This window comes from Tetranychus urticae, chromosome 3, assembly GCF_039701765.1.
Source record: "Tetranychus urticae isolate SD_2017Ah chromosome 3, NJAU_TeUrti_SD_1.0, whole genome shotgun sequence".
Taxonomy (NCBI): domain Eukaryota; kingdom Metazoa; phylum Arthropoda; class Arachnida; order Trombidiformes; family Tetranychidae; genus Tetranychus; species Tetranychus urticae.
Window position 1 is genome coordinate 6,835,555 of NC_142960.1, and position 21,934 is coordinate 6,857,488.

Sequence of the window (21,934 nt, forward strand, 5' to 3'; positions counted from 1 at the left end):
TGACTCTTAATCAGGTTATCATTTTCAACTTGATATGCAAGTGATTAGCCAATATTTTTTTATACAACATACAATTAGTAAATTGATTTTAATAGTAACTCTTTAATCTGTGTGAAAAAAAGAAATTATAACCAGTCCGTTAGATTGTGTATCATACTATTAAGTCTATTAAGTATTATTGTTAAATTAATATCATGCAGCTGTGAATCAGCATTTAACCAATTAATCATGGGATGATGTCTCTTCCTCTTGTTGATTAAATCAAACAATCAGGAGACTTTCAGAGTTATTACAAGTTACAATTTCAATTGAAGTCAACCCAATGATTATAATAATAAGCACTAGAAGAAAGCTCGAGTAAACTAAATATATTTCGTTTCTGATAATGATTCAACAATTCTAACAACGTTGTCCTAATCCAAATTTATTTCCAATTTTGTCACTCAACTGATTAGAGTAAGTATGGAACAGTTGTCACAAATTAATCAGGTAAATAACCCATTAGAGAAGGAGTCAAGGAGCGACATCAACCTTATAAAAACAATCCAATTAAACCATTGCTATTTAAACTAAACACTGTGTTGAATAGTAATTAACTGCAAAGCTTTTTCAGCATTACATTGAATAATTTGAAAGGCAAATAAAATTACAAATTGTTATATTTTAAACAGTAGTTTATACTAGAATTGTCATGCAGCTTTGTCATTAGACATATTAATAAAAACATATTACAACAGCAATGTCAAAACAAGCCAATTTGGTATATTAATACAGAGTTAAAGATCAACATGATTACTGGGAATTGAATCCGAGTGATGATTAGATCAAATATAATACGTTCCATCCATGCAAAATAAATTGTATTTAAATTACAATACGATAGTTTCATCTTCACTAGGAATGATCACTTTGAACAGCTTCTCGGGCCAAACAATATTCCACATCAGCTTCATATAAAGCTTTATCAATTACAGTTTTGTTCAGTTTATTTTCACGACGAAATTTATTCTTTAAATCAGTTCGACTTCGTTTACCATTGAAAAAAAGGTTTGACATTAACGAAAAATCAGGTCCAATAAGATTAAGTGCAGTATAAAATTCAATTGTTTCCGTTTTAGTCCATCGTACAGTTGGAGAACGTTTACGGAATGATGAATAAGTTGTTTTACCATATGCAGGTTCTTCAATAGTCTCTCTTTCTACAGGCTTAGGTTTCTTGATAACCAAAGATTCTTCATCGATTATTAATTCACCATCTGGACCAACTTTAACTCGAGGACCAATTGATTCTTTTTCTTGTGTTTTATCAACACTGTTAGCTTCATTATTTGTTATTATAGTTGATGCTGATGATACTGTTGTAATTACACTATCCATTGTATCATCATTTATTGATTTATTATCAGATGTTTCTTGTTTACCTGAATCTCCAGATTCTGACCTTTTCTCTACATTCTCATCAGAAGTTTCATCCAATTTTTTATCCTTATCCTTGTCCTTATCCTTATCCTTATCTTTATCCTTATTTTTACCAATACGTTTACCACGAGATATTGGAGCGTGTATAAGATGATAGAGAGTTAATGAATTACGATCAAGTAAATCTTTTGGTGATATTTTAATCCTTTTTCTTGGTCTAACTGTGTCAGTTTGAAGTTTATCTCTGATAATTGGACTCGGAATAGTTGGTGACTCTTTGGGTAATTCTTTTGGTGGTTCTTTTGGTAGTTCTTTTGTTACTGGTTTATCTGAAGGTTGAGGTGGATCATCAACAGGTTCAATCAAGGTTGTTAATTTTGGTACAGTTTGTGTCTTTTTTGATACTTCATCGACTTTAGCTTTTTCTGTTGGTGTATCAGATGAAATTTCATTGTTTTCCTCAACAATTGAAGTTTTCTCGATTATTGTGTTATTATTGACTTCAGGTTGACTTTCAACCAACTCTGTTGTTAATGAAGATGATGTCAAATCGACCACAGGAGCAGCAGCATTTTCCTTTGGCAATTTTGGTGTCGCTATAATACTTGTCGGTTCCAATGATTCTACTGTAGATGATTTGTTTTCTGCTTTATCCAGTTGATTGGTTTGATCACTGTTATTAGAAATGTTTGTTTCATTGAGATTTGAAGATGTCTGAACAGGAGTCAAGGACTCGACGTGTGTACGATCTCCACTTTGTTTAGCTTGAGGTATCTTTGGTGTAATCTTTATCTTAGATCTTCGAAACATTGTTGATTGCAAAAATAATATCAATCACCGTTGTCAATAATTAGATCAGGTTGAAATAGATTATTTATAAAACACAATTATTTACATCAAAATATTCAATGTTATCAATCAAAACAAATTGACAAAAGCAACAAAAATTGCTGGCGCCATCTATTAAGATGATAAAAATAACCAGCTTCGATTGTCGATGCAATCGAAATTGAAGATGGCTACAAATGGCATAATTAATTAATCGTCTCTCGCTCTGACTGATATTACCGAATCAACAATAGAATGCAATTTTCATCAATTTAATTTACAGAGAAGGCATAATGCAAAATTAGTTTGTGACATATGCTCACTGAAGGGTGAACAATACATTGGATACCAGTTTAGCCAGAAAGTTTATCATTGGAGTGCTAAACAAATTGGAACTTACAATTCCATTATCGTTATTTTCCCTGCTTTAGGTGCACTTATTGGTCCTCCATTATTCATTCACAAAATGAACCTTCATGATACTTCATTGTCGATAATTGCTTTAGTTTCAATAATGTTGAGTTTCCTCGTCAAAGGTTCTATCCTTAATCCAATAGTTTACTTCTTCGCCATATTTGTTGCCGATCGATCAATCATTTCACGAATGATTCACAAAGACGAGATTGGACAAAACTCTATTGAATCATAAATTTAATTACTTTATTAATACTACAATAATCTCATTGAGATTACCTGGAAAAGCTGAGCATACAGCATTCCATATATAATGAATCTAGTTCATTTGAATCAGGTTTAATTAATCGCCTAGTATCGAGCAGAATAGATTTGTTTATTGTTGAAAAACTTTTAGAGCGTCTATTAATTAATATATTCACAGTAAATTTTTTCTAGTCAATAATCGAAATGTTTTTGATCTCATTACTTTCCAACAATTTCATCTCATCTCAACTTATTTATAACATAGCAACTGGACTCATCGCATTCTGGTGTGTTACTTATTTGACACCAACAATCAAGCGTTTATTCACCTTACCACCTGGACCATGGGGATTGCCTATTGTAGGCTACCTGACTTTTTTGGAGAAAAACAATGAATATAAAGTTCTTGACCGATTAGCAAAGAAATATGGACCAGTTTATAGTTTGGGTTTGGGTAAAGATACTGTTATTGTTGTTAATGATTTGGATCATGCTAAAGAAGTGCTTAAAAATGATGATTTACTTGATCGACCAGAAAGTTTTGCGAAAAATAATTATGTGGTATCCATAATTGAAATGTCTGGTGAACCATGGCGGGTTCATAGACAAAACACTGTACACCTTCTTCGTGATCTTGGTCTTGGTAAATCATCTTTCGATAATAAAATTATCGAAGAGATTCAACAATTCTTGCCTAAACTGGAGAAAGGACCGGTTGAAAATGTGTCCAAAACCTTTCTATAGACGATTACAAACAATATATCTTTCTTGTTGCTTGGTCTTGGATTTGCGGATGATGATCCTGTGAAACAGACCCTTGTTGATGGTTTGATGATTGGTTCACAATCTGGATCTCAGTTTAGTTTTTTTTCATCATGATTGCCTCCAAAGATTAACAGACTGCTGATGCAGCCGACTGACTTGAAAATTGAACCAGCTAATTATGAATTAATAAAAGCTCCAAAGTATATGCAAAATGAGATTGATCAACATAAGAAGAAACAATCAAAAGAGTTTGACGATTATATTGATGGTTATTTTGAGGAGCAAAAGAAGCGAAAAAATAGTGATTTGGACAACAGTGTGCCTTTCGATGAAGCAACCTTACTAGCAAATTTGGTTGGTTTTTATCAAGCCGGAAGCGAAACAGTCTCGACGACACTTACATGGGCTATTCTTTATTTGATCAAGTATCCTGAATATTATGAGAAAATACGAGCTGAAATCTCGGATGTAATTGGCTTTGAAAGACCACCAGACTATTCGGATAGAAACCAGATGCCAATGACAATGTCTTTCATCTATGAAGTCCATCGAGCTGCTTCGATTGTCGCAGTGAATATATTTCGCGCTGCTTCTCGTGACTTAAAAATCGGAAATTTCAGTGTACCTAACGGTGCCGCTGTCATAGTCAACTTTTGGACCATTAATCATGACCCTTCCTTGTACATAAAACCAGATGAATTTGATCCCAGTCGATTCTTAACCGATAATGGAACCAAAGCGGTTAAGCCTGCATTCTTGAATCCATTCAGTAAAGGCAAAAGAGGTTGTCCTGGAGAGGGTTTTGCCAATATTGAAATATTTTTATATCTTGTTAGTATTGTTCAAAGATACAAGATTGAATGTGAACCTGGATCAACATTATCGTTTGAAGCTCATTATTCAACAATTAGAAAACCAAAATCGATTCCACCGTTAATATTCACAAAAATATCAGAAAAAAACTAAGTTTTATATTTGATTGACTGTTCAATGTATGAAAGACTGTTAATGGATGAGAATGAGAATCATTTGATTCTTATTTAGCGCGATCTATCATTATCAATGATAAACAGTAGAAAATTTTGTAATGGCATGAATATTTTTATTAAATAAATCGATTCATCCAATGATTTAACTTTTGATGGTAAGGAAAACACTCATGTGCTGCTCACATTATTAGATTAGATTATTGCAATGATAAAACGTACTCTTTGTACTGGTGTAATTGTATCTCTTTGCTGTAAACAGTGTCATCCAGTGAGTGAATGCCTTGAATTAATTTGCCTTTCTTAATGACGTCCTCTCTACCTTTGGTTTTATGCAAGCGATTACTTCTGTGAATGGCATAAAAATCATTAGGAAACATTGGGAAATCTTGTTTTTCTCGATTAGGAAAGTTGAAGCTCACTTGCAAAGATAAATTCCACTTGAATGTTTGTTGCTTTTTTACTAAAGATGAAACCCATTAATTGTCTTTTGTTTACTATTTTAGTGTTCACTTTCAACTTTACCTTTCTTCAAGGAAACGCTTCGAGTGAGGATCCTACTTTAAAAATATCAACTGGTCAGATCAAAGGTAAATCCGTGTCATTCCGAGGATCCCAAGTATACCAATTTCTTGGTATACCTTTTGCTGAGCCACCTCTAAATGAATTAAGATTCACGAAACCTGTACCCAAAAAACCTTGGGACAATGTAATACCAGTTAATAAATGGGGACCACATTGTATCCAACCAGAATTTCCCGGAGTCAATGAAGGTTATCCTTCTGACGAAGATTGTCTGGTTCTCAATGTATTTGTTACTCAATCGACTCTTGATGGCGTTAAAAGTGGCATTAAAAAACCTCGACCTGTAATGGTCTGGATTCACGGAGGTGGATTCTCCTTTGGTTCAGCTAATGTTGATTTTTACGATGGAACACCGTTAACTGTTATGAATGACATTGTCTTTGTTTCCATCAACTATCGTCTTGGAGCTTTTGGTTTCCTACATTTGCCCGAATCAGGTATACCTGGTAACTTTGGTCTTTGGGATCAATTGTTGGCTTTGAAATGGGTTAAGGATAACATTCACTTTTTTGGTGGCAATCCTGATCAGGTGACAATATTTGGTGAAAGCGCTGGCTCCATGTCTGTATCTGCTCTCATTGTTTCACCTCATTCTCGTGGTCTATTCAAGAATGCCATCATGCAAAGTGGTTCAATTTATGATATGCATCTTTGGTCTAATGCAAAAACCTCTGAAGTTTTGCTTGAAAAACTCAACTGTAGCTCAGTCGATGACATTGTTTCCTGTCTGCGTTCAGTCAAAGCAACCGATTTCAATATACTTGCTGGGTTCCTGTATTGGCCTATAATTGGAGATGAATTTTTACCCAGTCAACCCCAAGAATTGATGAAATCTATCGATAAAAATGTTAACATCCTTTTAGGAGTCGTCGGTAATGAAGGAGCTGGAATGTTAACAACTCTTGATAACAAAATTTTCCACCCTGTTGATCCTGTCGACTTGTCTGTTGATCAAGCTCGAAAATTTTTAAAACAAGTGTTTGGGGAAAAACACGAAGAATATTTCACTAAAATTTATCTCGACCATGTTGATCCAGAAAATTCCAACGAACTGCGATTAGCCCTTGCCCAAGCAATCGGTGATGTTTCGTTAGGTTGTCCAACCTACATATTTGGCATTGATGCAGTCAAAATTGGCCAAGCAAATGTATACGCCTATGTCCAAACTCAAAAACCATCGAAATCATTTTTTGCGTTCATCTCTAATACTACTTGGATACCTGCTACTCATGGTGAAGATGTACCGATGATGTTTGGAGCTCCGTTTCTCGATCCACTTGGTTACACTCAAGAGGATATTTTGCTATCCACAGTAATGCTAAATACCTGGGGAAATTTCGCGAAATTTGGGTAATTAATGATTCGCACTTCAAATCGACATGAAGTTTGAAAATAGCTAATCTTACTTTTTTTACATATCAATTTAACTTTAGTGAGCCTCGATTTTTTGGAGAATCAGGAATATGGAGCAAATGGAAATCTGATGAATCTGGTAAATTTGAAAAGTTCGTTATGGAATTTAATACTCAAAGATTTGGTTTAACCAACAATCAAGCAGTTGAAAATTGTGAGAAAAATTGGCCTTTTCCGATCGATTCAGTAAACTTGAATTTCAGTCTTGGTGAGTTATTTTAATGTTGTAACCAACTCAATGAAAGACAAAGAACTAATCATTTTTTCCCTTTTTTCGTCCAATTTAGATGAACTGGAAAATCTTTCTCGTGATGAACTTTAAATTTAGAGTTTCTATCAGAATTCAATGAATTTTTTGAACTGGATTATTTTTTCAACATAAACTCGTGGAACGTTCCCTTTTCCGAATCAATAAAACGAGATTTGCAAAGCTTAATTTGGTTATTTTATTAAAAATTCATTAATTTATCAATCATTCACCATCTGGACCAACTTTAACTCGAGGACCAATTGATTCTTTTTCTTGTGTTTTACCAATATCGTTAGAGTCATTATTTGTTATTATAGTTGATGCTGATGATACTTTTGTAATTAAACTATCCATTGTATCATCATTTATTGATTTATTATCAGATGTTTCTTGTTTACCTGAATCTCCAGATTCTGACCTTTTCTCTACATTCTCATCAGATGTTTCATCCAATTTTTTATCCTTATCCTTTTCCTTATCCTTATCTTTATCTTTATCCTTATTTTTACCAATACGTTTACCACGAGATATTGGAGCGTGTATAAGATGATAGAGAGTTAATGAATTACGATCAAGTAAATCTTTTGGTGATATTTTAATCCTTTTTCTTGGTCTAACTGTGTCAGTTTGAAGTTTATCTCTGATAATTGGACTCGGAATAGTTGGTGACTCTTTGGGCAATTCTTTTGGTGGTTCTTTTGGTAGTTCTTTTGTTACTGGTTTATCTGAAGGTTGAGGTGGATCATCAACAGGTTCAATCAAGGTTGTTAATTTTGGTACAGTTTGTGTCTTTTTGGATACTTCATCGACTTTAGCTTTTTCTGTTGGTAAATCAGTTGAACTTTTATTGGTTTCATCAACAATTGAAGTTTTCTCGATTATTGTGTTATTATTGACTCCAAGTTGACTTAAGTAGTAAAGTAAAGTAGCTGAAGTAAAATTTTGAAGACTCGTTTTGAGTAAAATTATTTACTTGCATTTATTAATAATCATTGGTTCAATTGCAAGTGACAATAACAAGTGGAGTTCAAGCATCGTGTACACCTAGGTGTATAAAAATCCCATGAAACTTTCCTTGGAGGGTTGACAGGATTAGAATCTTTGAATTTGTATCGTTGGTGCTCACATATTTCACACACGTCGATCGCGGGATGGTTTTTAAAAGAACAATGAGGGCAAGACCAGCTTTGAGTATCGCTCGTTTCTGGAATAACTCCAGAAGCTCGACTAGATGTTGGTGTATTTACAGGTGTCACTGTTAAAAAAGAGAAAGATCAATAATTAGTAATAAGCACAAACTGCACAGATCAATGCGATCCATATCACCATTTGATCCTTACCATCCGCATCTTCTGCTATATGAGATTGCTCGGCTCCTGATGAATTGGAGGTAATATGACTAGAACTACCTGACGATTCGCCCATTGCCAACGTGCTTTCCACAGGCTGATCAGGCATATAGTCAATTAGACCAGGAGGAATGAGACCATTGTAAACATTTGTCTGATAAGAAAGGCAATAGTATTCTGCTTTCAGTTGATTGACTAGATCAATCAAACCTTTTACTTCTTTGTGATTGTCTTCACTACAATCAGACAAACTAAGATCTTTTAGTTCCATTTGACGATCTTCCGAGCGAAGCTCTGCCAAACGAGCTTCCAGTTTTCTTGATTTTTTCACTAAAAATGAAAGACGTTGTTGTTGCACATCAAGAAGAGACGAGTCTTGATCCTCTGAGAGATCCATTTTTGACTTGATTTTAGCACTAATTTGAAAAACTAAGACAATAATCAAATGGTAAAATTAAAACAATACAAAAACAATACAAAAACGAAACGAGTATGTTTATCTTTCAATATTGTTTATGAATTGTCAGCTGGATAAAAGGCGGTTTCTTCAAAACTGAACATATTAGTTTAAACTCATGTAAAAATATTCAGACAGTTTTAGAGTTAGCCTAAACAAGACAAGTTTCAATGAAGTTGGGAAAAACTGAATTTTATGAATCCAAAATAGGTTATGACCAACAAAATCATTTCGGGTTTAATTCTAGAACTGACTTGCAGCGAAATATTAATATTTGCAGACTAACAGAAACAAATCTCAGGTATCACCTAAAGTCATTATTCTTTCACTAAACATTAGATTTCATTTTGATTCATAAGATATGCAAACATTAAACCATCCGCAATCCTACAAAAAAAGTTATATCATTGTTTTATTAATGTTGTCAGATTTGAGACATTATTTATAAAGTTAAATGGGTACAGAAACACAAATCTTGTGATTATTAGAATATTCGTTATCAAGTTTCTTAATTCATATGGTATTATAGCCCTTGATAAAATCTAATGTTTAGTCGAAGAATAATGATTTTAAGTGATACCATTCTCGAATAATTGGTGACCAAAGTTTTGCGGTCAAAGACCAAAATCAAGAGAACTATTAAAAAATTTGATAAAGTATTCGCTTGATGATGTATAAGCTCAATTTTCATGGATGAATACCAAGTTTCATCCCTCTAACTCTAACGGTCACAGAAAAATGTCGGTTTAATCAGCATTCGAACTTGATCTATTTAACAGAAAAAGGAAAATGCATTTCTCAAATATTCGTTTTCTGGTAGCCCATGAAAAGTTACATCAGAGAAATGTGTTTTGTGGGAAAATCTGCTTCCTTAGGGTAACAAAAGGCAATCTAAGTTTCAAGTTCGCACTCGATCTCCTCGAAAACCGTCACTCAGAGAGATCTCTCAATTGCACAAATGCACTTAGTTTTTGTGTGCCTACAAACCTCCCAAGTATCAACTCTTTACTCAAATTTTTGCGTCTTTGGCCGTAGTTTTAGCATTGCAACTGCAAGTTTAACCAGAAAATTGGTTTATTCACCAAGAAATGGTTTTAGATGAGTTTTGTTTGTTAAATATGTTGCTGCTTGTACATTTTAAGCTTGAAAATCATAAACTGAATGCGCTAATGGAGAGTTATTAAATTGCATTGAATTATTAACTAGTAAAGAACTAAATTAGTGAAAGAATAATGACTTTAGGTGATGTCATTCTCGAATTATTGATGGTCAAAGTTTGAAGACGAAAGGCCAAAATCAAGAGAACTATTGAAAAATTGAAAAAAGTATTTGCTTCATGGTGTATGATAACAATTTTCATGGACGAATACCAAGTTTCATCTCTCTAACTCTTACGGTCACAGAAATCTGTCGGTTTATTTAAAATTCGAACTTGATTTGTTTTACAGAAAAATAAAAATGCATTCCTCAAAATAATATCATTTTCTGGTTGATTGTAAAAAGTTACATCAGTGATAGAAGTTTCATGGAAAAATCTCCTTCCTTAGCTGGACAAAAGGCAATCTTAGTTTCAAGTTCGAACTTGATTTTCTGGAAAACTGTCGGCCAGAGAAATCCTTGAATCGTACAAATGAATTTAGTTTTTATGCCTTTACACACCAACAGAATCTTAATTTGAAAGAAATTAATTTCTATCCATTTTTTTCCATTTGTTTCAACTTGTTGCATGTAAGGTGAAAATTGTGTCTTTTAATAGCAACCAATATTTGCGTTTTGTTATTTCACTCTGTCAATCAGATTCTTTAAAAATGGTCATCCTAATCGATGCTGTGAAAATAGCAATGCAGCCGTGAAAGATCAAAGTCAGTTTTAGGAATGTTTAAAAACTTTTATTAAATTGTAATTGCAAATAAAAAGTATACATAATTAAGATTTAAATTGTAAGTTAAACAGTTTACAGCATTTGTTTATTCATCAGACAATTTAGTTGTGATTTCTAAAATAGTTCCCAGCAAGGATTCGTCTTTATTGAATATTGAAACGTTATTCAATTTACCCAAATAGTCAAAAACTTCTGGAGCAACTTCTTGACATTGTTGCAATGTTGACCAACGGCCACAAAGAAGGTCTGTAAAATCTTTGATTAGTTTGTCAATCTGCGTCATGAAGTAACTTGTCAGGTTAAACTTTTCATCTGGACAGACTGGGACAGGAGCTGCTAAAATACACTCTTTAAGTGAGTGGAATGAGCAACAAATTAGAGGAAACAATTGTTCCGAAGTCATGTTGAATGAGGAAAGATAAATTTGATTAACCAAAATTAACCCGCAATCCTGGACAGTCTTGTGATAAGACGATGTTGCACATTCAAATGCTTTGACCAATTCTGTAAAAAAGTCCAAACATAATACAAAAAATTAGGTTAACAAGCTGGTTTCTGGTTAACCCAATCTGGTTCTCTAGATTTACTCACTTTGTTGTATGACTACTGGTTCAAAAGCTTTTCCAACGCACTTTGACTAACAGAAGCTTCCTAGAAGCTTTAGATTCAAAGATGGCTCAACCGGGTTGAGTAATTCACAGATTTTCAACAGGGTTGAAACAAAGGCTTTAACCAAAGTCAAGAGTTCAGTTCTCACGAATAGTCCTAGACTATTAATCACAATTGTAATACCTAGTATCACGAAGTAGTTTAACCAACCTAGTTGGTAAGGCAGAGTATTCCGGGAATACTCTCCAGCTATTCAGATTCCGAGAATCTAGATGAAATGAAGGACTTCACAATGATTGTCTAATTAACACAGTTTAATCTAATCAAAGCACTAATGTCACTTAAAAGTATTGATCAATTTAAAGGCTATTTATACAAGTAATTTACGGAAATCAAAATTAAGGATGTTATACAAAAAATAGAAAAGAAAAGGAAATACTGTATTTCCAGAGCAACAGCTCTCTTTAGCAACCCGGTTGCTAGTAACAGTTATCACAGAGCGCGAACATCAAATAGCACAACATTCCCCCCGACTGAAACTAGACCACCGGTCCATTAGCACCAAGCGTTACTTCCATTGATTGGCCATCCACAACCCGTTCACCGGGTGGAAAGGCAATCCAAAACGTTGGCCTATGACCCACTTGATGTTGTCTCAGAGTTTGGTGAGTTCCTAACACTGTGTAGTCAACTCGAATGATGGAACCCAGTTCCGTGTTGAAGTGACGCTCGATCCTGGATCTCAGCTCACTTGCTCTCATACCAAGGTCTAAATCGGTGAACCTTCTCGAGCGATTACCATATCGTACAATGACATGTGGTGATCCTCGGTACTGATTAGCACAGCGAATGTGGTTCATCATTCCTCTAGGTCTTGTATCCTGGCGAGCCTGGGCTAGTTCTTCACGAACCGCATCTCGTTCCATCATTAAATCGATCACTTGAGTGGATAGATTCTCGTTCCTCTCATTGAGGCTACGAATCCTGGATTCGAGCTCTCTAACATGTTCTCGACAATTATGTCCACGTTTAGGGACTCCACAATTCTCACAAGGAGCATTCGACTCCGGATTGTGTTCACAATTTGCGATGTGATTTCCTAAATCACCATAATTAACAATAACGTTGCAAGATTCATATTTACACCGTACTTGCAAACGATTTAGAGTTGCCAAATTCCTACGACCACCTTCCAAAGGTAAAGGTCCAATACCATTTCGCAGCAACTCATTCCTATTACACCGAAAAGGGCAATACTGATTGGCAGAGGCTTCCAGGAAGCGTGCAAAACAACTCGAGCAAAAGATCGTTGGGCAACCTGGTTGCGGTGAGGTTACATGAACCAACGGATCAACAGCTACATTCAGACAAGTTAGGCATTTGTAATCCTCAAACTCTTGAGGGTTAACCATTTGACGATGCGTCAGAACATTATCGTCGTCCACTAACTGCCATTCCTGAACAGGCGGTCCAGGTCGATTATCAGGACCAACAACCACGTTTGCACCAGCAACTACAAAAGGTTGTCTGGGTTGACCATCAGGGTCCCATCTCTGTGCCTCGAATATGATTTCAGGCAAATCACCACCATCGGCATCCTCCAAAGGCTCCCAATCAATATTCATTTTTATCACAATTTTCGGTGGTTGAACCCGGTTCAACAAACACAATAGATTCCGAGAATCTAACAAGAAGTATTCCGAGAATACAAGATGTATATCCAATATACAATAACACAAAAGTTCCAAGAGCTACTCAGTAGCCAAAAAGATCTCCAAGATCAAGAACGATGTTGAAGGTGTTCCCAGAACACAAATCTTAACAAGAGCAAAAGTACATCAACTTGATTAAAGCAATACAATTGCAACTAAAGCAAAATTAAACAATTAAACAAATTTCCAAATGAAATTAATAGATGAAGTTAGTAGAATAATTGTTCCCAGAACAATGAGGTTAACTTCCACTTCCAGTTGCGAGGGAAACAAATGTCAATGGTTACCGAGTAACCAAATGCAATGACCAAATGCACCTCCAAATTCAAAATTCATTTATCAATTTATCAAAATACCCAAAACGAAAATAAATTAATTTAAACAGAAACAAGCATAATTAATTAAACCCAAGCATTTCCAGCAGTTCATCATCTGCCTCCTCATTCCTGGAATGAGTTCCATGATATGGCCGCAGCCTAGAAACATGAACAATTTCTTTCTTGACTGGCCCTTTTAGGTTAATCAATTCATAATTAACTGGATTTATCTTCTTAATTATTTTATAAGGTCCCTTGAACCTATCAATAAACTTCTTGTTTCTTCCTTTAACCAATAAAGGCTGTTTTACCAGAACAAGCGAATGCAAATCAAACTCTGTTTCCTTATGCGTTCGGTCGTACAACTCCTTTGACTTCGATTGAGACCTTTCAATGTTCGATCGAATCAATTCTCGAGCTTTTACCAAAGCATCTTCTCTCGTGGAAACTCGATTCCATTCAATTGGCAATCCAATCTTGGATTCCCAGGGAAGCCTGGCTTCCACACCATGAGCTAAATAAAATGGTGAATACTTAGTAACCCTATGAGGCGTCACATTGTATGCAAAAACAACTTCTTTCAGGAATTTATCCCACTCATTCGGATTGTTTCCACTGTAAATGCACAAAGTTGTACCCAAATAGGAATTAAATCGTTCAGTTTGTCCATCACTTTGAGGATGATAAGCTGATGTAGGCAAATGTCTAATGCCAAAACTTTTCAGAAAAGTTTCAAACTCCTCGGACATTAGGTTTGTCCCTCGATCAGTTATCAGAGTTCCTGGAACTCCAAATCTAAGTATCCAATCACTGAACAAAACTTCAACAATTTGTTCACTTTCAGTTGATTTCACTGCAGTTGCTACGGCGAACTTAGTTAATCGATCGTTGATCACCACAACATATTTGAAACCAGTTTTCGACATCGGTAGCTCCATAATATCCAAGCTTATGTCACAAAATACATTCTTTGGACATCTTATCGGAATCATTAATCCTTGGCTAGCTGCAGGATAAGGCTTTCTTCTCTGGCACTTATCACATTTTCGAATCACATTGGAAAGATCTTTGCACATTCCTGGCCAATAAGCTCGACACTTGAGTTTTTCCAAACATTTGTTCATACCCAAATGACCTTCATTATGAGCTTCGCTCATCACAAGAATTCTCAATTCTTTAGGAATAACAGGCACAAGTTCTTTTCCTCTTTTAAAGAACAAAATCTGATTCAGAATCAGAAACTTCTTTTTCAATCTGCTTTTTGCTCTCTTCGTTAACTCACTAGAATTCAAAAGATCCCGGATCTTTAAGCAATAAGCATCTTTCAATTGCACATCCTTGAACTTCGCAACAGGTTCAATGTAACAAATTGAAATATCATTCTGATTCAATCTTCCTGGAAGATTAATCTCAACTTCATCATCATTACTGATCTCCTTTAGCGGATAGCGTGAAATGCAATCAGCATCTCCATGCAATCGTCCACTACGATACTTGACAACAAAATTAAACTCTTGCAATTTGATTGCCCACCGCATCAATCTCGGCGTCAGTCTTTTCGATGATGTGAACCAACATAACCCACAATGGTCTGTAACAACAGTAAATATGCGTCCAAACAAATAATGGCGTAACCTTTGTAAAGCCCAAACTATGGCTAAACACTCCTTTTCCGTCACTCCATAATTCTTCTCAGCGGGGTTCAAAGTACGGGAAATATAGCAGACAGGCTTTAAATTACCATCACTTTGACTTTGATATAAGACAGCTCCAATACCGTAATCGCAAGCATCGGTATGGATCTCGACTTTACCATCATTTTGAAAACATGCTAAAACAGGCTTACAAGTTATGACTCTTTTCAACTCCTCGTAAACTTTTCTTTCCCTTTCAGTCCAACTGAAAATAGCATTTTTCTTCAACATAATTGTTAACGGTCTAGCTAAATCACTAAATTTAGGAATAAATCTCCTAAAATAGCTACACAATCCAAGAAACTTTCTTATGTCTTTACAACTTTCAGGTTCCGGGAACCTCAGAACAGTTTCAATGTTACTTTGACTCGGAGAAATTCCAGCAGCACTAATATGATATCCTAGATAATCAATACTTTCACGGTTGAAGGAACATTTCTCTTTTCTTAGCTTTACATCAAACTTTCTCAAGCGTTCCAATACTTTTCTTAAGTTTAAATCATGCTCTTCCTCTGACTTACCAAAAATTAGTATGTCATCAAAGTAAATATAACATGAAATATAATTAAGTCCAGCGAGAACCCGGTTCATCGTTCGGACAGCAGTCGCAGGTGCATTCTTTAAACCAAAAGGCATTCTAGTAAACTCGTACAGTCCTTGAGGAATCACAAATGCAGTCTTGCACTGATCTTCAGGTTTCATAGGAATATGCCAATACATAGCTGCAACGTCTAAAGATGAAAATCTTATACAACCTTCCAAGGCATCTAAAGCATCTTCAACTTTAGGGATAGGATACGGGTCCAAAGCAGTAATCGCATTCAGTTTGCGATAATCAACGCAAAACCGAGTTTGACCATTCTTCTTTCCAACAAGTACAATCGGACTTGCCCAAGAACTTTCGCTTGGAATCGCTATTCCATCCTTCAGCATATCGTTCAGCAATTTACCAATAGCTAGCTTTTCTGATACAGCAATCGGGTAATACTTCTGGTAAATCGGCGGATGATTACCTGTATCAATCGAATGAACTGCATCCGGGATGCAACCAACATCTCCTGGCGATCTACTGAAAACATCTTCAAATTCAGCAAGATCTACAACAGCAGCAGAAATAACCGAGTTATTTCCTTGATTTGAGTTCCTGGAACTCACAACAGAATTGATTGTTCGCCTTGTCTTCACGACATCTCCATGAGGCTTAATCAATCTCACACTTTTATTCCCATAAGTTATCATAACGTTATGGCGAGTACAAAAGTCGCTTCCCAACAACACATCTTGTGTTAACTTTTTCAGTACTATCAATCGAATTGGTATAACATGAAAATCAGCAACCAATTTACATTCAGTCCATCCATGCGGAACGTCCACGTTCGTATTTGCCATAGTCAATGGACCAAAACTCCATGCCTTCAAATCCAAACCACATCGAATCCTAAATGAGTCGCTGATTAGTGATACTCGGGCTCCTGTATCCACTAATGCTCTGCTTCTAACTCCATTTATTTCAATTGGCAATGTCGGCAATGACACATTTTCGAGAAATGAAGCCAACGTCAAGGGTAAATCTGATGAATGAATACCAATCTCACTGGTTATCATCTGCCAATCATCTCTGAAACTCCTTAATGCTTCATCCTCATTCCGTACTCCCTGAGTACCTGATGTTCCTGGAACATCTCTTCCATTTTCCAATGTTCCCTGAACACTAGCGTTTGACACTCTCTGAGCATCTGATGTTCCTCGAACATCTCCAACAATAGCTGAAGCAACAACAGCAGCACCTCGTTGGTTCTTCAATTGTAAAGAATTAGCCTTTACTTTAGCAGCATCATAAACTTCAGGACAATGTTTCATGAAATGTCCAGATTTCATACAATTATAACAAATAACTGTAGAAGGATCTTTTCTCTTGAACACTTTGTTCGCTTTATCATGCGGCTTGTCTTGCTTCTCTTCTTTACTCTTTTGGCTAGGCTTTGACTCATTCGACTTTGAGTCAACCTTTCGACCTTTTTCAATGATAGCATCATTGACTGAAATCAAATGTTCGAGAACTTCTAAAGTTCTACGACCAATCAAAGACGATGTGAAAGTACTCCTCATTGCAGGTTCCAAACCTCTGAGTGTATGAGTAATAATTTCACTCTCCGTCATATCTGGATTAAAGTCCATACACAATGCTAAGACAGAATGCCAATAGGCAGATAATCTCTCAGTCTTTTGATGAACCCGGTTCATCAACTTTTGATATATCGCATGCCTATCCTCGTCCTTAACATAGGTTGCTAGAAACAGTTGTTTAAACTGCATCCACGATTGACCTTTTCCAGCAGTCTTAGGTAGATAAATATACCAATACCAAGTCGATGCTTCATCTTTCATAGCTGCACCAACTCCTCGTATAAGTTCACCTTCAGTCCAGTAATTCAAAGCAGCAACTTCTTCGTACCTCCTTAACCAACTCGCGGCTTTCTCATGCTCACCATGAAATTGAGGCAACGGAACTGCTTTCATTAGAGCACCTCGAGCTCTTTCACCAGTTTCATTTGTAGAAAACTCATCCAGAAAGGAATGAATTCTCCTATTACCAGGTAACTGAGAATCAGATTCTCCAGTAGGATTCAGGGAATCCTCTAAACCTGTAGATTCTTTCGATGATGTTGGTGTTCCCTGAACACGCAACTTATTGCTCTCAAGCAATTTCTCTTTATCACTTCTCTGCTTTTCAGAAACTCGCAAGGCGTGAATCATATTCACATGATCATTCTGAGTTTTTCTAACATCAGCTAAATCTTTCATGAGAATTTCTAAATTCGTACCTTGAGATTGCAGAGCTGTCAAGACTTCTCCCAAAGTCTTTTGTGTCTCCTGCTGAGTCTTTTCCATATTAGCCAAAGACTTCTGAAAGACATTATTGTTGTGTTTCAGAGCCTCAATCGTTTCAGGCGATATGGTTGGCTTAGATTGTTGTTGCCTTTGTTGTTGAGGGACGAGCGGATCTTTATCATTCATTTTGAATTCCGGGAATTCTACTGAGTGTTACACTGTAACCAGAACAGACTTAGCACAGAACAATAGAATTCAGCAAACAATATCAGCAAACCAATAACGAATTCCACAAGCGTAAGTTCTAACAGCATAGGATTCCGAATCCAAAACACCAATCTCCCCCCACACAGAGACAAAAGCACCACCAAAAAACAAAAACCACTACAATAGAGCACAGCCTAACACGAGAATCTCACAAATCGAAGGGCATCTCCACCAAATGTTGTATGACTACTGGTTCAAAAGCTTTTCCAACGCACTTTGACTAACAGAAGCTTCCTAGAAGCTTTAGATTCAAAGATGGCTCAACCGGGTTGAGTAATTCACAGATTTTCAACAGGGTTGAAACAAAGGCTTTAACCAAAGTCAAGAGTTCAGTTCTCACGAATAGTCCTAGACTATTAATCACAATTGTAATACCTAGTATCACGAAGTAGTTTAACCAACCTAGTTGGTAAGGCAGAGTATTCCGGGAATACTCTCCAGCTATTCAGATTCCGAGAATCTAGATGAAATGAAGGACTTCACAATGATTGTCTAATTAACACAGTTTAATCTAATCAAAGCACTAATGTCACTTAAAAGTATTGATCAATTTAAAGGCTATTTATACAAGTAATTTACGGAAATCAAAATTAAGGATGTTATACAAAAAATAGAAAAGAAAAGGAAATACTGTATTTCCAGAGCAACAGCTCTCTTTAGCAACCCGGTTGCTAGTAACAGTTATCACAGAGCGCGAACATCAAATAGCACAACAACTTTGACGAGGTTTTCCTGCTTTACACATTGACTTCATTGTTTTGCTCAAGCTTTTACCAATAATTTGAACAACTTGACGAGGAAAAGGCTTTGAACATTCATTGAAGTTCTTCACTTCATTGGCAAATAATTTTCCATTTCTGTTCATGAATTTATCGAAATTAACATGAAAAATTGTTACTGAAATACTGAACTAGAAACACCAGAAATAGTCGACTCTTTTTGATCCAACTTACCTACAATAGTCTTCTATTTCTTGATCATTTGAGGGAAATTTAACTCCTTGCTTGATAAACAAAGCTTCTTTGTAATATTTATCCATTTTTTCCACTGATGCATCACAATTAGTGCTGTTACCCAAAACATTTGAAACTAGAAACCAGAAAATAACCAAGAAAAAAGTCAGTTATGTCTTTACAATGAGGTGAACACAGGGACTTACTTGTTAATAATATAACTAAAGAAAACAAAGGTAAACATTGAATAAGGGAAGTCATTTTTAGATGTTTAAAACTGAAACTTGGATACAAAATAATCAGCTATGATTGAGGTTTGATTTCAACTTTATCCTGGTTAACTATCTGGTCCAACTCTAGACTGTGAATGGAAGACAGTAAAAGTTGAGAAGACGTTTAATATCGGGTAAAAAGTGCGAAATGAAACTAAAAAGCTTTCTATTGATGACCAGAATGATGGACAGCTTTGAGATAAAAGAAGTTAAATTTACTTTTAATTATAACCCAAGGCGATATAACATTAATTTCCATAGCCCTGTGTGCTTCATCAATTACAAAAGATCTTAAAATGTTAACAACTCTTTTACATCAATTTGATTTCTTTACAAAATCAAATGATCATAATTGAAGCTAATGGACTTGAATCTAATCAATTTCAAGTTGTTTTTCAAATTAAATACTGGATTACCTTGGTATTAAAATTCATATTTTCATCATCAATGTTTTACTATTCATTTGTGATGCCAACATTATCCATACAATATCAAAATATGTTTCAATCAACTCATTCTTGATCGATATCACCTTTGCTTGAACTGTACAGTGACTTTTTGGGTTCAAATGTAAGTTATTAACCTTTACTTTATTTCAAAATCGACTTATAATAACATGTTTTTAGTTATTTTCAAAGCTTCCAATGGATTAAATGGTGAAAATATCTGGTTTTATCGATCGATTAAATAGATCAGGCGAAAGTGAATCAATGATCTATTTGGAATCAATGTTTTCATCTTGGTTTCAAGTGGAATCTATTATTGGAAAACCTTGGAGTTGCTTTTGTAATTGTTTTGCGTGAATAGCAATTAAATTGAAATACAATTTTGTATTCAAATCCAATCTTGTTTTGCTGTCAAAAATGATTGAAAGAAAAGGCTTGAAGCTATGAGATATTTCGATCATCTTTTGCGTTTCAATCATTAGACATGTTTTTGTTATTTTGTAGCGCACTAACGTCTTGTTCCTCTGTTAATATTAGCTGCAGGCTTTTGGTGAATAATCAAAATCATTTAATGAATAAAAACTCATGTTTCAACTGATCCTGCAAACATGTTATTACTGTTTTAATTGATTATCGATGCACTGAGAAAGTTGGATGAGTTGTGTGGAGGCAATATTTCATAGTTTATTGCAAATCAAACAGCAAAAATCGTTATTTCATTATACTTATGAGGCAAAAAAAATTCATTAATTTTGTAATTTACAAAGTAAACGATAATAACAAGTCCAAATCCATACTTATTTAGCAGAAGCTGAAGTTCAAGGTTTGAAATAATATGCAATAAGGATATTCAGCTTCTGTTTGCAAGACTTTGTTCATATATTTATGATTGCTACTAAAAAGACACAAATAACATCATTGTCACACTTATTCACAAATTGACAAAAACACTGAAAGAAAAATGGCCAAAATCGGGTAGAAATTAGTTTTCTTCGACTTTAGCCTTTGTTAGTTTGTTAGGATATGGAAACTGAGCCCATTAGTACCATGCAAAAGTTTCTAGCATCAACAGTTTTCAAGAAAATGGAGTTCGAAGTTGAAACTCAGATTGCCTTTTGTTCAGAAATGGAAGACGATTTTTCCATGAAACTAATTTCACTGATGTTACTTTTTATAGTGAACCAGAAAACAAACTTATTTTGAGCATAAAATCTTTCTTCTTCTGTAAAACAGATCAAGTTCCAATTTTAAATAAACCGACCGATCTTTGTGACCGTGAGAGTTAGTGAGATAAAACTTGGTATTCGTCCATAAAAATTGTTATAATGCATCATCAAGCCAATTATTTTTTCAATTTTTTAATAATTCTCTTGATTTTGGCCTTTCGTCTTCAAACTTTGACCGTCAATAATTCGAGTATGACATCACCTAAAGTCATTATTCTTTCACTAATTTAGTTCTTTACTAGTTAATAATTCAATGCAATTTCATAACTCTCAATTAGCGCATTTGGTTCATGATTTTCGGGCTTTAAATGTTCAAGCAGCAACATATTTAACAAACAAATCTCATCTCAACCCATTTCTTGGTAAATAAACCAATTTTCTGGTTAAACATGCAGTTGCAATGCTAAAAGTACTGCCAAACGCTCGAAAATTTTAGTAAAGAGTTGATACTTAAGAGGTTTGTGGGAACATGAAATCTGATTCTATTGCTACTAGTAAATAATTAATCGAATGGACAATTTTTGAGATAATCGAAGTCAAAGTTAAAAATTGGATTGGCTTTTCTTCAGTTATGGAAGACGATTTTTTCATGAAACTTACTTTACTACTGTAACTTTTTATAATCTACCAGAAAATGATATTATTTTGAGGAATGCATTTTTATTTTTCTGTAAAACAGATCAAGTTCGAATTTTAAATAAACCGACAGATTTCTGTGACCGTAAGAGCTAGAGAGATGAAACTTGGTATTCGTCCATGAAAATTGCTTGCAAAAATTATGGTACAAATACTTTTTTCAATTTTTCAATAGTTCTCTTGATTTTGGCCTTTCGTCTTATAACTTTGATCGTCAATAATTCGAGAATGACATCACTTAAAATCATATTTGTTCGACTAAACCTTAGATATTACCAAGGGCTATAATACCATATGAATTAAGAAATTTGATAACGAATATTCTAATAACCACAAGATTTGTGTTTCAATCCCCATTTAACTTTATAAATAAAAT

At 35.0% G+C, this 21,934-nt stretch overlaps 6 protein-coding genes and 1 long non-coding RNA gene across 7 annotated transcripts; 4 read left to right on the top strand and 3 right to left on the bottom strand.

Annotated features, from left to right (window-relative positions):
- Positions 1-641: 641 nt before the first annotated feature.
- On the bottom strand, positions 642-2,383 carry LOC107366897 (uncharacterized). The gene has a single exon (XM_015934541.2). The coding sequence runs from the start codon at positions 2,227-2,229 to the stop codon at positions 895-897; it is 1,335 nt and encodes a 444-aa protein (XP_015790027.2). The 5' UTR covers positions 2,230-2,383; the 3' UTR covers positions 642-894.
- Positions 2,384-2,975: 592 nt separating this feature from the next.
- Positions 2,976-3,684, top strand: LOC149093279 (cytochrome P450 2J1-like). Its single transcript, XM_089269537.1, has one exon. It carries the CDS (start codon positions 3,112-3,114, stop codon positions 3,649-3,651), a length of 540 nt encoding a protein of 179 aa, XP_089125663.1. The 5' UTR covers positions 2,976-3,111; the 3' UTR covers positions 3,652-3,684.
- A 129-nt stretch (positions 3,685-3,813) lies between these two features.
- Positions 3,814-4,638, top strand: LOC107366978 (cytochrome P450 2J4-like). The gene has a single exon (XM_015934627.3). It carries the CDS (start codon positions 3,814-3,816, stop codon positions 4,636-4,638), a length of 825 nt encoding a protein of 274 aa, XP_015790113.2.
- A 273-nt stretch (positions 4,639-4,911) lies between these two features.
- LOC107366977 (acetylcholinesterase-1) lies at positions 4,912-7,270 on the top strand. Its single transcript, XM_015934626.3, has 3 exons — positions 4,912-6,593; positions 6,677-6,864; positions 6,944-7,270. Exons 1-3 carry the CDS (start codon positions 5,104-5,106, stop codon positions 6,976-6,978), a joined length of 1,713 nt encoding a protein of 570 aa, XP_015790112.2. The 5' UTR covers positions 4,912-5,103; the 3' UTR covers positions 6,979-7,270.
- Positions 7,271-7,859: 589 nt separating this feature from the next.
- LOC107366980 (uncharacterized) lies at positions 7,860-8,766 on the bottom strand. Its single transcript, XM_015934629.3, has 2 exons — positions 8,247-8,766; positions 7,860-8,161 (listed from the first exon to the last, which is right to left on the bottom strand). Exons 1-2 carry the CDS (start codon positions 8,650-8,652, stop codon positions 7,896-7,898), a joined length of 672 nt encoding a protein of 223 aa, XP_015790115.1. The 5' UTR covers positions 8,653-8,766; the 3' UTR covers positions 7,860-7,895.
- Positions 8,767-10,579: 1,813 nt separating this feature from the next.
- LOC107366902 (uncharacterized) lies at positions 10,580-19,337 on the bottom strand. The gene is made up of 4 exons (XM_015934546.2): positions 19,185-19,337; positions 18,979-19,114; positions 18,743-18,882; positions 10,580-11,098 (listed from the first exon to the last, which is right to left on the bottom strand). The coding sequence occupies exons 1-4, from the start codon at positions 19,237-19,239 to the stop codon at positions 10,680-10,682; spliced, it is 750 nt and encodes a 249-aa protein (XP_015790032.2). The 5' UTR covers positions 19,240-19,337; the 3' UTR covers positions 10,580-10,679.
- Positions 19,338-19,702: 365 nt separating this feature from the next.
- On the top strand, positions 19,703-20,089 carry LOC112539382 (uncharacterized). Its single transcript, XR_003083195.2, has 2 exons — positions 19,703-19,820; positions 19,877-20,089. It is a non-coding gene; the product is annotated as an uncharacterized LOC112539382 (long non-coding RNA).
- Positions 20,090-21,934: the final 1,845 nt, after the last annotated feature.

Excerpts from the sequence above, each read along its gene's own strand:
- LOC107366980 (XM_015934629.3), bottom strand. The coding sequence starts at position 8,652 with ATGGATCTCTCAGAGGATCAAGACTCGTCTCTTCTTGATGTGCAACAA. Across the intron at positions 8,162-8,246 it reads TATAGCAGAAGATGCGGATG|TGACACCTGTAAATACACCA; the intron begins GTAAGGATCAAA and ends CTTTTTTAACAG.
- LOC149093279 (XM_089269537.1), top strand. The coding sequence starts at position 3,112 with ATGTTTTTGATCTCATTACTTTCCAACAATTTCATCTCATCTCAACTT.
- LOC107366978 (XM_015934627.3), top strand. The coding sequence starts at position 3,814 with ATGCAGCCGACTGACTTGAAAATTGAACCAGCTAATTATGAATTAATA.
- LOC107366897 (XM_015934541.2), bottom strand. The coding sequence starts at position 2,229 with ATGTTTCGAAGATCTAAGATAAAGATTACACCAAAGATACCTCAAGCT.
- LOC107366977 (XM_015934626.3), top strand. The coding sequence starts at position 5,104 with ATGTTTGTTGCTTTTTTACTAAAGATGAAACCCATTAATTGTCTTTTG. Across the intron at positions 6,594-6,676 it reads GGAAATTTCGCGAAATTTGG|TGAGCCTCGATTTTTTGGAG; the intron begins GTAATTAATGAT and ends ATTTAACTTTAG. Across the intron at positions 6,865-6,943 it reads AAACTTGAATTTCAGTCTTG|ATGAACTGGAAAATCTTTCT; the intron begins GTGAGTTATTTT and ends CGTCCAATTTAG.
- LOC107366902 (XM_015934546.2), bottom strand. The coding sequence starts at position 19,239 with ATGACTTCCCTTATTCAATGTTTACCTTTGTTTTCTTTAGTTATATTA. Across the intron at positions 19,115-19,184 it reads TTTAGTTATATTATTAACAA|TTTCAAATGTTTTGGGTAAC; the intron begins GTAAGTCCCTGT and ends TCTGGTTTCTAG. Across the intron at positions 11,099-18,742 it reads AGCAGGAAAACCTCGTCAAA|AATTGGTCAAAGCATTTGAA; the intron begins GTTGTTGTGCTA and ends ACTTTTTTACAG.